The following is a 13697-nucleotide window of genomic DNA, read 5'->3' on the forward strand; positions in this document are numbered from 1 at the left end:
TCCCGATTAATTTGAATTTGTATTGATAAAATTAATTAACACCATTGTACTCATTTTTTTAATTTTTAACAGACTAACATAGTACCTAAAGTTAATTCTTAAAACAAAAAAGTACTTTAAATGGGTTATAGAAGTGCCACGTCATTAGAATCATGTTCCAAAGTGGGCCCACATGAAATAGTACTTTATTGGGGCCCCACCTGGTACTGACCCATTGGTTAATTCTTGTCACAAACCGTGTGCGTACGTGGGTTCACTTCCAATATTAAATTTATATCGCGATTAATTTAAATTTGTATTAATAAAATTAATTAAAGGAAAAAAATATACATAGCATGATCTTTTTATGCTTAAAATGGGTTTGATTTAATTCGTTTGAATATAATATAATATAAAAACGCTACCTAAAAATTCTAAAAAAACTATTGTACAAAAAGACAAAAATTGAAAATACGTGCAAAGTTTTTTGATCAATAACTTTTCTAATTAACTCCGCTCTCATATATTTATATATTCTTTAATAGTAAGATCAATAATTTTGTTACGATTTTAAGATACATAATTGATCATTTTATTTCCTTTTTTATCCTTACACCTATTAAAATAATTAAAAAAATAATATGAAATTTAACTATCAAAATAATTCTTAAAGAAAATTACCGCGTACAAAGATAAAAAAGGAAAAACATGAAATATTTTTCGATTGATAGTTTTTCTCTATATATATATATATATGATAGAAGAGACAAACAATGTAAGGAGAAGCGTACTATATTTTTCTTGATAGTTTTCTAATTAAAGTCGCTCTTATATATATATATATATATATATTTGAAGGAGAATATTTCTACTTTTGCGAAATAGAAACACAAAGTAACACATGGATTAATTCTCATCTCATTTTTTTTTTTTTTTTTTTACAGATTAGTGGCAATCCTTTTGCTAGAAAGATAAGTGATTTTGGTAACTCTAAGGTACACATTTCGACATCCTTATTCCTTGTTTGTTCTTACACTAATGAAAAAATTAAACCTAACATGAAAATAATTCGTAAAAGAATTATCGCACGAAGGATAAAAAAAAATTTGATCGATAGTTTTCTAATAAATCCGCTCTAAGTCTTATATTTTCCATTATAAGAGAAAAGGAGGGTAAAGAAAAAAAAAATCTCCTTTTGTTAAACATGAACATATAATAACAAGACGTCTAATTTATGAAATCGAAACTTTATTTCTAAGAGATTCAAATAGATTTTAAACAATTTTATATATCAAAACCAATGATTTTAACTGGGATCTTATGATATATAAATCATTATTCTTACTCCTTATTTGTTTTTATGCTTATAAAAATCATTTTAAAAACATTGATTTGAGATTTGACTATTAAAATAATTCATTAAAATCATTTTGACAACTTCTGAAAAGGTAATGAAATCTATTCAAAGAAAATTGTCATGGTCAAATGCTACTTGTCTTTGGCTCTAATTTGCGGCAAAAAGATGTCCATTCTAATAGGAATATTTTGTTCGGACTTCTCAAAAATATTTAAAATATTTATTAAAGAGTTAAATTATTTGAAATAAAGTTATTGTTAATTGTAATTTGATGAATATATATTTTTAATATAAATTTTAGTGTAGGAGACCGCACTAGATATATGTTGTTATTGTTATTGTACATTTTTTATAAAGTTAATTCTTACTTCAAAATTGAAGAATTTTTATTTTTTTTGATAAATACCTTTATCACATTAAAAACGACAATAATAAATCTAATATAGTTTTATAAAGTGAAGTTTGAAGAGGAAATAATGCACGATATTATGCGCATGCACACCTTATCTTTACTCTAGAGGAAGAATTGTTATTTTTGATAAACCATTGATTCAAGAAAAAGAATCTAAATATAGAATAAACAGAAGCAAAACTATATATATATACACACACACACACTTCACAGTTGAACAACTTTAATTTTTCCGTAAATACTTCTTTCACATCAGAAACGATGATAATAGATTTAGTATAGTTACATAAAATGAAATTTGAGGAGGATATAAAGCACGAGGTATGCACGCACACCTGACTTTTATTATAAAATCAAAATTGTTATATTTGATAGACCATCAATTCAAGAAAAATAATTCAAAACAGTCTAGAAAAGGAATAAATAGAAGCAAAAGTAATAGAATAGTTTTTGAGCTTTTACTTCACATTAAAGCTGAGCAATTTTATCTTTTTCGTAAATATTTTTTTCACATTAAAAACGATAATAATAGACTTAATATAGGTTTATAAAGTGAAGTTTGAGGAGAATATAATACACGATGTACACACGCACGTACGCGCACACACACATTACCTTTACTGTAGAGGTAGATTGCTATTTTTTTTATAAACAATCAATCCAAAAACTGTCTAGAAGAAGGATAAAGAAATACAATATACTATTACCAACTAACCTCCTATCATATTTTACACGCTTAACAATCTCTTATTTAAGATCATCTCTTCGATAAGTTAAAATTACACCACGTATTTTAATATAAAATTTGACTAAAAAAATAAAAAAGAAAAAGAAATGGAATTTTTCCACATAAGTTTAGCCATTCACTTCTCAACGCACAATTTTTCTTTCTCTGACTGATAAAAACAGAAACACGTTTTCAATAGTCTCTCTCTTTCAAGATCCAAATTACTCGTTTTTTTTAATATATATTTTCTAATTTAAATATTATATTTTTTTTGTTAAATTATTTATTTAAAAATAGAATAATCTTAAATACTTTTTTGAACTGATAATATAATTTATAAGCAGCAATATAATTCCTTTTCCGAACAAAATAATAAATATAGTTTTTTTAACTATAAATAATGAATAATCTTTTCCCAATTAAAGTATAAGTTGGATATACATTTTATTAATTACTATAAACTATAAACTATAAAAAGTCAAATACTCAATATTTTATTAACTCCATTAGAGGAATTAAGGAACTGTTATTTTTGAGGTAATTTTATTTTATATATTTTTTTGTTATTCTTTTCTTCAGTCTGGGGCTTTCTTGTTATGTAATGTACATCACGTAGTATGTGTTTAGTAAAAAAAAAAAAAACCATGAAGATATATTTATAAATATATAAAAATTGGTGTCTTTTTGGGGATTTCTTGATTTTATTATAATTTTTTAAAAATTTAATTGAATTTGTTGAGTCTTTCCTATTCATATTCTTTTCTTTTTTTTTTTGGGTATTTTGTAACTATTCCTTAAATTTACCCAGTTTTCCAAGATTTGATTTTTACCTATTGATTTTATCTCCTTTATTAGATTTAAGTAAAAAAGATTTGATTTTTTTCTTCTTTTTTTATTTTGTTTGGAATTTAATTTGGTGAAATTTGAGGTCTGAATAATTTGTTCTTGATTCTGTGAGTACAAGAATTTTCTTACGTGAATCATTGATTACAGAGAAGGTTTAATTTGGTATATAATTGCTTCTCTGTTTGTTTTTTTTTAATTTTGGGGTTTTCTGTTAATATATTTATTTTTCTGTTTATAGTTTTTTTGCAGTTGAATGAGTAATGCATATTAAATTCAAGAATTTTGTTTTAATGAATTTTGACTGAATTTGTTGTCTTTGCAGGTTTGGTTAATTTAGGGTTGAATTGGATTAAATCAGTGATTAGAGCTTCAGTTAGCTGATTTTTTTTTATGATCTTGGAGGTATAAAGCTTCAATCTTTTGTATTTAATCTGTGTTTATTGCATTGTTTAATTGTCTTTCATTTTGTTAAATGCATTGTAATATTTGTGATTTAAAATGCCATTTTCCTGAAGTTTGTACAGAAAAGTTCTGTTTTTTTGTGGTGGGGGTGGGGTCTGGGGCGGAGTTTGGTAGGGCCGAGGGGGTTTGATGGAAAATTTCACGGTTTATTCATGGTTAAATTTATATTTTTATGTATGATAATTTTTTTTTTTTAATGTAGATGTTTGAACTCTCTTTTGGCTTCTTCGTATAGGGGTTCTTCCGTACTGAAGTAAATGATCTAGTCAATCATTCTGCTACCGATTATCCATGTTTGGTTTTTTGTAAGTTTCTTCTAGGTTGTATCGAAATGACTCCATTGAGTGTGAAGATATGTTCAATATATAAGCGGTATATAGTCATTACCTGTTAGGCAAGCGCCATTGACACCTTACTACTTTCTAAGCTTTCTCTCTTGTCTCGCCAGTCTAGTATTGCCATATAAGAGAACTGCTTGTATTTTGATGCATTTTGTGTCCTCTGAAGAATTTACTCGAGTTTATGGATTCTAGCTTCAACAATCCCGATTAGGTCAACTTAGAATTAATGGTTTTGATGCACGGTTTTGCCTGTCTATCCTAAGTCCCTTCCCTAGGAACTTGAAAGCGGTGAGAGATCGCGAGTAGCTTAGTCAGAATTAGGTCATTAATCTTATTTGGCGCAGGAGGTGTAATCACTAATTAACGTAGCTAAACTGCACAAAGGTAGCACTAAAGATTTGTATGATTGATTTGGAGAATTCATAATTCACTTCTAAATGCATTGAAGGCATAGAATTTTCCATTCTATAAGTCCGTGTTTCCATTGAATATTAAATCACCATTAAATTTTGAAAATGCTGGTCAATATATTGATATAAAGAGAACGTGGGTGGCGCACGGCCAAGGCACGCTACCTGCATGGCCAAGCATATTCCCTAAAAATGCAAAATTAGAAATTTTCAGTATCTTGAATTACTAAGGGAGATGTAAATAATAGTTCATGCATTGAATAAATTTGTTTTCTCTTCCACTACCTGTTTATTTAAGTTAGCGGTAATCCTTGGAAGATTCTCGTAAAATGGTCATTTATATCAATTATCTTCCGTTTTTCCTTACCTTGTCTTTTTTCTGTGTTGACAGTTGAAAATTGTTATCTGTATCATCAATACAAATTTCTGAATTCCATAAACTGTGGATTTGTCATCTTCAGAGCGAGGTTACACCATCCTTCAGGCATAAAATTAGGTTCCGTGCATTGGCGTGCAATCTGAAAAAGGAGCATGAAGGTTTGAATCTCGACTTTGATTTTTAATTTGTTTTTGTATTTTGACTGATTTTGACGCGTTAATTTCTTTCCCGTATCTATCTTCTTCTTGGATATATCACGTCTCCTTTACCCTATATGTGTAGTTAAGATCTGTACTTGTTTAGATCTCGGTTTATGTGATTGAGTGATTTGTAAAGAAAGAATTGGATATCTCGAGGACTGATTAAACTGCACGCAAGTAAAAAAAAACATTTTGGGATGTAAGATGGCCCTAAACGCTTTGTCGGGATTTCCTGTTGAACTAGTCAGGGTGTTGAAGAGTCCTACATTGGGTATAAAAAGGATTAGTGGTCTTTTCATATGGTTGTGGTTGATTTAGGGCCAAGATCCATTTCCATGGTATCATAGTAGGACCAATCTCAATTCACTACTTTAAAAAAAGGTAAAAGTCGACGGACTCTGTCTGTTTTTCAATAAAAAAAAATTAATTTTAATTTTTTAAATAAAACCAACAGATGTCCGTTTATTTTCTGTCAGAGAGCCTTGATTTTTTATTTTTTATTTGCAAAAATTGAGGGACTCTGTCGATTATTAAGTGCAAAATTGCAGTTTTGGAGTATAAATTAAAAACAATAGAAGTATGTCATCAAAGAGCATGTATGGTGTAGTGGTAAAATTGTTCCAATATATATATATGTATGTATTTCCGATCAGTCATTTTTTAAAATAAAATTATACTGATTTTAATTTAAGAAAACCAATGGATGTCCTCGATTAAAAATCAAGTTGAGAAATTACGGGAGTCAAGTCCATCAGTTTTTGACCTGTTTTTTGTAATGATTCTTGTTTCTCGATGTTAGGCCTCATATTAAATTGTCCACATTCCAGATATGCAAGTCCTGTGCGTGGGGGTTGTTGAAGAGTCCAACATAGGATGAAAAAGGGATGGGTGGTCTCTTTACATAGCTTAGGTAGTCCTCACCTCTTGAGCTAATTTTTAAGGTGGAGTCGGACCCAAAATCCATTTCTTTAACATGGTATCAGTTTTCCGATGTTGGACCCCCATGTTAAATTACCCATTGTTCAGATTCCCGCTCTTGGCTGTGACGGGGTGTTGAAAAGTCCCACATCTGATGAACAAGGGACGGGTAATTTCTTTATATGGCTTGGGCAATGCTCACCTCTTGAGCTAGTTTTTGGGTTGAGTTAGGCCCAAGATCCATTTCGTTAATAAACTGTATTTCTCTTAAAACTTTTAAGTGCTTTGTCTCATATCTTGCAATAAACTGTATTCATGTTTTCTCGTTCTTTTGATCCCTCAACTAGGTAGGAACTTATGATTAGAAAAGAAACCATGTGATTAATCCCTTCAGAGGATAGGGAGCTTTTGTGGAACTAGATTTAACTTATGAACTGGTCCGTACTTAGTCACTGGGACAGATCATCTAATAAATATTACTAAGGTGAAATTAGGGAAAATCTTTGAAAAGGTCTCCTCTCCCAGCAAGCATAACTGGTATTAACTGATAAGAGGTTGTGTGATCCAATGATATCCCGTAAAGTGATGAATGAGTGAATGCCATCGCAGCAAAAAGAAATCAAGGATACATACCCATACGTTACAAAAGGTTCCACCTTTTGCAGAATTTCCATTATTCTTTTGTTTGCCTTTACAAAGACCCCATCATAGTTATTTCATAAATATTTAGGCTAGGTGTCTGACTGATGACATGTACACTGGTATATCCATTTTTATTCGTTTGCTCTCGTCCTACACAGTTTTATATTGTACTCCGTACTGGCAAGATCTTACATGCTTCAAGGCATAGCTAAACAAATTTGAAACGATTTATTTTTTAATGCTTTTTGACTAAAAGAAAATTTCTCATCACATTTGATTCTGAAGAAGAACTCATTTCAAGACTGCATTCATTCATCTGATTCAAATTTAATTCTTTTGCCTTCTCTTGCAGGGACATCCTTCTAGACAGGCTCCAAAAGGTGAAAATAACATTGAAAGTTCAGGAAGCTCTCGTAGGCGGAAGGTAAAATTGACATATCTATAAGTCCTTCTCAATGTGGTTTCATCATCGCGTGGCTTGCAGAAATATGATTAGTATCTATGTGTATAAAAAAACGTTCCCATTCTCCACATTTGATGTCCTAGGCAGCATATTTGTGTATGTGTTCTCATTTCTTGGCATCTGCTGGATGTTGATAATCCACTTTGATAATTAACTCATCAAAATTTTAGTTTAATTTCTAACCTCTATTTTAAGTATGATTCCATTGCTGTCTAATGCATTTTTCCACGAGGTGAGCAGGGTAGGGGATTAGGGAGGTGGGGTGGGTAAGTGGTAAGTTTTCAATAGTTTATTTCACCCTTATCCTGGCAGTCAAATGATCTCTCTCTCTCTCTCTCTCTCTACATCTTTCTTGTTCTGGAACAGGAATCAGCAATATGGAGTCCTGGTGAAGCACGTAGGCCCATCTTAGAGGAAGCTCCCGTGTACTATCCAAATGATGAGGTAATTGTCACGTTAAAGAGTTATTATATTCCCTTTTGATTGCATAAAGCCAGTGGTTAAGCTCATCCTGTGGTTAAATTATAGGAGTTCAAAGATCCACTTGGTTATATTGCAAGCATTCGCCACAACGCACAGAAATATGGTATATGCAAGATTATACCACCTGCTTCTTGGAGTCCACCCTGTCCACTTAGAGAGAAGAATGTGTGGGAATGTGCTAAGTTCTCGACTCGAATCCAGCAAGTTGATTTACTTCAGAATAGGGAGCCCATGAAAAAGAAAAAAACCAGGAAGAGGAAAAGACGATTGCACTCAAAGACAGGATCAACAAGGAGACAACCTAGATCTCTAGGTTCTGAATCAAATACTCATTCAGACAGTAGTGATGACAAGTTTGGGTTTCAGTCAGGATCTGACTTCACATTTGAGGAATTTCAGACATTTTCCAAAGATTTTAAAGAGTTATATTTTAGGATGAAGGATACTGAGGTTTGGAAACCCTCCATTGAAGAAATTGAAGGTGAGTATTGGCGCATCGTTGAGAATCCAACAGATGAAGTTGAGGTAAGGAAATCTAGTTTGATATTTACTTTGTCTTTTGATATATCTATTACATGCTCACTGGTTGGATAAGACTAAATGTTTGGCCTTCATCTGATGAATAGGTGTTATATGGAGCTGATCTGGAAACTGGAGTATTTGGCAGTGGATTCCCTCTTGAATCTTCATCTCCAAAATCTAGTACTTTAGATCAGTATGCGACTTCTGGTTGGAACTTAAACAACTTACCGCGCCTGCCGTGTTCTGTATTGTGCTTTGAGGAGAACAATATCTCAGGAGTTCTAGTCCCATGGCTGTATATTGGAATGTGCTTCTCATCATTTTGTTGGGTATGTCATGAAAACTTTTTTATCTAAGCATTCAGCTTAATCTTAATGCATAGTTGACCAATTGAACTTATCGAAGATAGCAAACTCTGTGCATTTATGAGTTCTTCCTTTGTTGCATCCTATACATTTAAACCTAAATTGTATTCATCTTTTGTCTCCAAGTATTTATTGTTACTGACGGCTATTTTTTGAGGGAACATCTTGGGTCATAGGTCTATCTTTCTTTTCCCCCCTTACTTCTCTTTCTTTTCTTGGTTTCTTTCATTATTATTAGATCAAGTTATTTGCTTTATATTCGCTATATACTTATTTCCTTTTATCTGATTTCTTAAAGCATGTTGAGGACCACCATCTTTATTCTCTGAATTATATGCATTGGGGTGAACCAAAGATTTGGTATGGAGTGCCAGGAAGTCATGCTGCAGCCCTGGAGGATGCAATGAGAAAGCATTTGCCAGATCTGTTTGAGGAACAACCTGATTTGCTTCACGAACTAGTAAGTATACAAGTTAAATCTTGATCAAGCACTAGTCATCCTTATTGTATTTGAGAAATAGTCACATCTACAAAGACTTTTATAGGTTCTAATCAACTAAATCGGGCAATGATAAGCTGTGCAAGCTCCTTTTTCTGTTTATAAACCTCATCTAGTTACGAGTTACTGTTTTCAACTTACAAGTCCCTTTTCCTTATCAATAAACTTCACCTAATTTCCAAGTCTGCTCATCAACTAACCGATGTGAATATTGTAACATAATGTTTGGCTCATCACATGTGAAACACCTGACATTCTATTCTGATAATTTTAACTGTAAATTGTACCAATTGCCATCAAGATTCTTTTTTTGTGTTAATCCGTCTTCCCTTCAGTCCACTAATCTATTTCCAGTGCATTGGCAATTTCTTGATTGTTTGAATGGTATAATATGCGCTCATACTCCTGTCAAACTTATTATTCTCTCTTTCAGGTGACTCAGTTGTCTCCTTCAGTTTTAAAGTCAGAGGGTGTACCAGTGTACCGCGCTGTTCAGAACGCAGGGGAGTTTGTGCTCACGTTCCCAAGAGCCTATCATTCTGGATTTAACTGTGGGTTCAACTGCGCAGAGGCTGTTAATCTAGGCCCTGTTGATTGGTTAGAGCATGGACTAACTGCTGTGGAGCTCTACAGTAAGCAATGTCGTAAAACCTCGCTTTCACATGATAAGTTGCTTATAGGAGCAGCTAGTGAAGCTATCCGAGCACTGTGGGAGCTCTCAGCTGTTAAGAATATTAACAGTATAAACTTGAGATGGAGAAGTTTCTGTGGGAAGGACGGCATGCTTACTAAAGCTATTAAGGTAAATTTCTGAATGCGTCTGTCAAAACATATGGTTGTTTATTTGAATTCATCTGTCATTGTGGTTTGACTCCATAGATTAGGTATCTTCACACTTTAGGGATAGTTTTACTAAGGTGTTGTAAGGTTCTGCCCTCCCGGTCCAAGTATGTACAGCATGAACTCCCTTAGATGTACTTTTAGTTTTCATTTGAAATTTTCTGTTGTCCTCCGAGCAAAAAAATTATACTTTCCATTGTCAGGTACAAGTAAACTTGTATTTGAGTTCTTTATCAAAATGAAATTTTGTTTGGGTTGAAGTACAGAATTCACCTCCGCTTTTGACACTTACCAACAATAACATAGGATAAGAAAGGAGAGGTAGAACTGTGGTAACTGTTTTGTTTATTTTACAAGTAGAATAATAACTTCAATCACTTCAATGCGATTTTTTTGGTAATTGTGGGCACATCCCTTAAAAAAACAACACATGTTAGAATATGATTAAGTACCCTCGACTTTAAGAGTGCCATCCTAAAGGAATAAGAATTGACCAGTCAGCAAGGTGTCTGTTACATATTGATTTCTTATCATAGAATTAAATTCTTAAGGATGTATGCAGATGCAATATTACAAAAATTCATATACTTAGAAGTGAAAAAGAAGCACATATTGTTTTAGTAATTTGTTTTTATTCTTACTTATAGGGAAGAATTGAAATAGAGGAGGAAAGACTGGAGCGTCTTTTACCGCTTGTACAACTTCAGACAATGGACAAAGATTTTGGCTTGAAAGATGAGCAGGAATGTTTTTCCTGCTTTTATGACCTGCATCTGTCCGCAGTTAAATGCCAATGTTCCCCGGGACAGTTTTCATGCCTTAAACACTCCAATCTAATGTGCTCCTGCAAACCAGAGAACAAAACTGTTCTCGTCCGTTACAACAGTGATGAACTGAACACACTGGTACAAGCATTGGAGGGGAAATTGGATGCCATTGAACAATGGACTTCCAAGGATCCTGATAATTTTTCTTTAAATAGGAGGCAGCATAACTCTGTGAAGCAGGATTCAGAGAGGGATGGATTGGAAACGGATCCCTCGATGAAAAATGATAGCTTATCAGGTTTGTTGAGAGAAGAAACTCATAATCCAAAGAAGCAGTGCAGCTCATGCTCTGATGATGCAACCACCTCGTATGCTTCGAGTCACAGTAGTGGCAAGAAGTTATTTGGGGTTGATCTTTCCAGGGGTTCTCCTAGTGTTCAACAAAACGGAATATTTGACTCAGAAATAGATCCCCTGAGCACCAAGGTTTCAGAACGAACACTTTTGTACCATGTTGACCCTCTAAAGTTAGGGTCAATCGCCTCAGGAAAGCTTTGGTGCAGTAAGCAGGCAATATTCCCCATAGGTTTGTTGAATATACTTATCATACTAAGAAATTTTCATTTGATGCAACATTTTATTCAAATTGCAATGGTCTCACTGTATATTTCAATGTTGATGCTCTTTAACAGGATTTAGAAGTCGTGTTAAGTTCTTCGATGCCAGCAGTCCCGAGATAACTAGTAGCTATATATGTGAGATCCTGAATGGTGGGCTCATTGGACCTCTATTCAAGGTAAAATGTTATTCATAACTTTGCCCGATAAAATATGCGAGTTGAGAAAAAAAAAATGGATAATGAGGATTACTGTTATTATATGCTAGTACTTGGAAGAAAAATATGTGAGTTATTCTCATTATTTTTGCATAGGGGTGTGTAAGGAAAAATTCATATTATTTTGTGTGCAGAGGAGGTACATTTACTTTATTTGTCGCAGCTAAGAATCTAGCACTTGATCTCCAAAACTTAGTCCACCACTAACCCTTTCTAAGTCTTCTCGTTAATAATTTTTCATGTTTATGAGCTCATACAAAAGAACCTTTAGGCCTTTTATGCAAGAACTATTTGCAATTATGCTGCTTTTAAATTTTATGATTGTGGCTGTCGCCTTGCCTTCTGCCTTTTAATTTTCGTTAGTGGCCTTGCAAATGAAGATTGTCTACTTGAATTCTAGTTTCTATGAATTTGCTGGATGCTAATTATTGTCTACTTGGAGTTTCTGATTTCAGGTTAGCTTAGAAGAGTGTCCAGATACGAACTTTGTGAGTTCATCAGCGCAGAAATGCTGGGAAATGATCTCGCGTAGAGTCTTTGAAGAGCTAGCAACGAAGTTAAATCCAGGAAGGCAAGATTTGCCACCATTGCAACCTGACACAGAAAGCATCAACGGTCTCGGAATGTTTGGGTTACTCTCCCCACCGATAGTTCAGGTATACCTATATTATGTTGCTGTGTGCATGATTTTGCTCTTTCAAGTTTGTGATTTACTGGCTTTAGTTTGATCAACGAATAATCTGACATGCGATTTTGGATTAATGCGACATTTCCAGACAAAATGGATCCCACCAAGTACAATAGGCTTCTATCTTGTGATCTTGTAATTGGTTTATTAGCGGAATCACCTTATTGTTATCAACTTTAGTTTTACATTCTTACGCACATTTCTTATTTGAAACCTAGGATCCATTCTTCGTTGTTGAGAAGAATCTCTTCATATGCAGCTTTCTTATTTCTGACTCTTTCAATAAGTAAAACACTTCCTTCCAAGTGAATTATTCTTACATTGTGCTAACTCTGGTGTATACAGTCCATTGAAGCTCTTGATACAAACTATCAATGTCTGGAGTACTGGAACAACAAGCTAAAACTCAAGGACGAGTGTGTAACTGTCAAAGGGCCTTCAGGTTCATCGGAGAGTACTGTTGACATGGCAAGATCTGCTGTGATGGAAAGAGGTCAGTGTTCTGGAACCAAGGTGGCTACTGAGGAGGAACATGCTGATTATAGTTCATCTAACACCGAGTTACAGTTAGTGCTTAGGAGGCTTCTGAATAAAGCAGATCCAGAAGAACTGAGAATAATGCACAAGATCTTGTGCAGTGGATCGACGAGCCCTGAGTGGAGAATAGCATTTGCAACATTGAGTCAAGAGATCCTGAGGAAAGTGTAAATTTTTGGGATCTCTCATTCTTTGGTCTTAGTTAGGCTGTCTTCATCAGCTTAATTCTTTTGAAATATTAACATAAGGAGGAGGGAGGGGGAAGGGTTGAGCCGCGTAGGAGATGTTAGTTGCGGTTGCTCATGATATATAGAAGTAAAAGTTTTTTTTGCTTTTGAATAGGCTGCAAAGAACAAATGCATATTACTTTCTTTTGATATAACTAGAAAAAAAAAAGTTTTTTAAGTTAAAGTTACAGAGGAAAAAAAAAGTTTAAAAGGAAAAATCTCAATTTCCTGAAATAAGTTGTTATGTTGTTAAAAATGTCTCCTTGTTCTTTTTCTGTTATTAGTTTCATACTAAATAGACCCAATGTTGGTATTCCCAGTGTCATGATAACTGATATCGTCTTATTTGAGACTGAGACGTATTTATTATTTTTGGTTTACTCGTCATTCAATACATGAACATTACTTCATGCCCCAAGGCCTAGCTCGAGTGGTAAAAGGTGGGAGGATTTGTGACTTAGGTCGCAGGTTCAAGCCCCACACCATGCAAGTGAAGACTGATATTTAAGTGGAGAAGGATAGAAGCCTAAGCCAAGTATCCACCGAGTTTATAAGACTGTCCAAAGGACGGAGTCACAGACATTTCTCGGTTATCAAAAAGATACATGAAAATTACGTTATCAAAAAGATACATAAAAATTACTCACTGGGAAAAGGACGTTCCAGGACTTGGACACTTGGTTGGAGGAATAAATATGTGGAATTATCCTTTTCCTTCTCTTGTATCCTATTTTTGGTTAAGAATCCATACATACCTAGCGAAAAATAGTAAAGATCTGTATAGGCGATACTTTGTTT

The 13697-nt window shown here is 33.5% G+C and overlaps 1 protein-coding gene across 2 annotated transcripts; it reads left to right on the top strand.

Moving 5' to 3' along the window:
- Positions 1-3222: 3222 nt before the first annotated feature.
- LOC107009581 (lysine-specific demethylase JMJ18) lies at positions 3223-13077 on the top strand. 2 transcript variants are annotated; one of them, XM_015208923.2, is made up of 13 exons: positions 3223-3483; positions 3644-3723; positions 4926-5071; positions 7026-7097; positions 7503-7580; positions 7665-8144; positions 8246-8470; positions 8805-8966; positions 9439-9807; positions 10493-11198; positions 11305-11408; positions 11903-12103; positions 12481-13077. In XM_015208923.2, exons 3-13 carry the CDS (start codon positions 5066-5068, stop codon positions 12841-12843), a joined length of 2766 nt encoding a protein of 921 aa, XP_015064409.1. In that variant the 5' UTR covers positions 3223-3483; positions 3644-3723; positions 4926-5065; the 3' UTR covers positions 12844-13077. The 2 variants fall into 2 exon arrangements, with proteins under 2 accessions (XP_015064409.1, XP_027770171.1); XM_027914370.1 differs by lacking the exon at positions 3223-3483 and having other exon boundaries at positions 3567-3723.
- The last annotated feature ends 620 nt before the right edge of the window (positions 13078-13697 follow it).

Source organism: Solanum pennellii, chromosome 2 (genome assembly GCF_001406875.1).
Source record: "Solanum pennellii chromosome 2, SPENNV200".
NCBI classification, from domain to species: Eukaryota; Viridiplantae; Streptophyta; class Magnoliopsida; order Solanales; family Solanaceae; genus Solanum; species Solanum pennellii.